The following is a 1,105-nucleotide window of genomic DNA, read 5'->3' as shown; positions in this document are numbered from 1 at the left end:
TCCCCTCCCACCCCTCACCATGAGCTCCTCCTCCTCTCCGCGGATGCCCTCGTCCACCTCGCCGCACAGCACGCGTATGAACAGGTGACAGTCGGGGTCGTAGGCGTGCTGCCCCAGCGTGTACACCAGGTTGTAGGCCGTCTCCGTGATGGCGCGGGGAGCCACGTACTTGCGCTGCGTAGGGAGGGTGTGTGGAGTGTGTGTGTGTGTGTGTGTGTGTGTGTGTGTGTGTGCGTTTGGGTGGGTGGGTGTGGGTGGGGTTGGGTGGAGGTGGGGAGAGGGCAGGGGCATGGCGTGGCGTGTGCGTCTGTAAGCGTCGTACAAAGGGAAAGCGAGCAAGTGCGCATTCCTTACGAACACTTAACGAACCGGAAGCTCGCGAACCCACACGTCGCGACCCCTAAACCCTCTCCCCCCTCCCCCCTCACCTGCATGTAGCCAACCAGGAAGTCCGCGAGCGTCATGCGCACGCCGCGGTTCTTGGCCTGCCACTCGTCCTTGGCGTCCCACACCGCGTTCACCATCTTCTCAGCCTCCACCTGCAGCGGGGAGGAGGAGACGGCGGGGGTGGGAGTGGTGGCGTGTGTGTGTGGGGGGGGGTATGGATGTGTGTGTGGAGGGTAGCCGTTCATGTGGAGAACGGAGTGGTCGAATCACAAGATTGAAGTGCCGACGCCCAGTGGGAACAGCAGGGGGTGGGGGTGCTATATGCCCGAGCCCAACCATTGAGTGCCAACGTCATCAGGGAAGCAGAGGGTGGGGTGGAGTGGGAATGGGGAACCAGGCGAGGCAGCAGCACCCAGCAGAATCATGCCTGGAATCGGCCCCCCCCCCCCCCCCCGCCGCCCCGCCGCCGTTCCCCACCCACCCCTCCGCGCCCCCTCCTCCCCGCACCTTCTCCATGCGGCGGTTGAAGATGCGCAGGCCGGGCTCTGTGCGCAGCACGCGCGGCACGGCGGAGTGGGTGTTGCCCAGTCCCACGAAAAAGTCCGCCCACTTGGCCTCGATGAACACCTGCACCGGGTGGGGGGGCCGCTCGCGACGGGAGGTGGCCTGCAAGGGGTGGGGGGTTTTGGGGGGTTGGAGTGGGAGATGTACGAAGATG

General features: G+C 65.6%; 1 protein-coding gene across 1 annotated transcript in view; it reads right to left on the bottom strand.

Moving 5' to 3' along the window:
• CHLRE_01g003532v5 (uncharacterized protein) overlaps positions 1 to 1,105 on the bottom strand; it is a 15,368-nt gene that overhangs the window by 4,737 nt on the left and 9,526 nt on the right. The window contains exons 15-17 of the mRNA XM_043058150.1: positions 895 to 1,053; positions 429 to 539; positions 19 to 174 (exon numbers count right to left, since the gene is read on the bottom strand). Coding sequence (XP_042928064.1) covers positions 19 to 174; positions 429 to 539; positions 895 to 1,053 — 426 coding nt within the window. The remainder of the gene's footprint in view (positions 1 to 18; positions 175 to 428; positions 540 to 894; positions 1,054 to 1,105) is intronic.

This window comes from Chlamydomonas reinhardtii, chromosome 1, assembly GCF_000002595.2.
Source record: "Chlamydomonas reinhardtii strain CC-503 cw92 mt+ chromosome 1, whole genome shotgun sequence".
Lineage (NCBI taxonomy): Eukaryota > Viridiplantae > Chlorophyta > Chlorophyceae > Chlamydomonadales > Chlamydomonadaceae > Chlamydomonas > Chlamydomonas reinhardtii.
The sequence above is the reverse complement of the archived record's forward strand: the minus strand, read 5'-3'. Positions and strand labels throughout refer to the sequence as shown.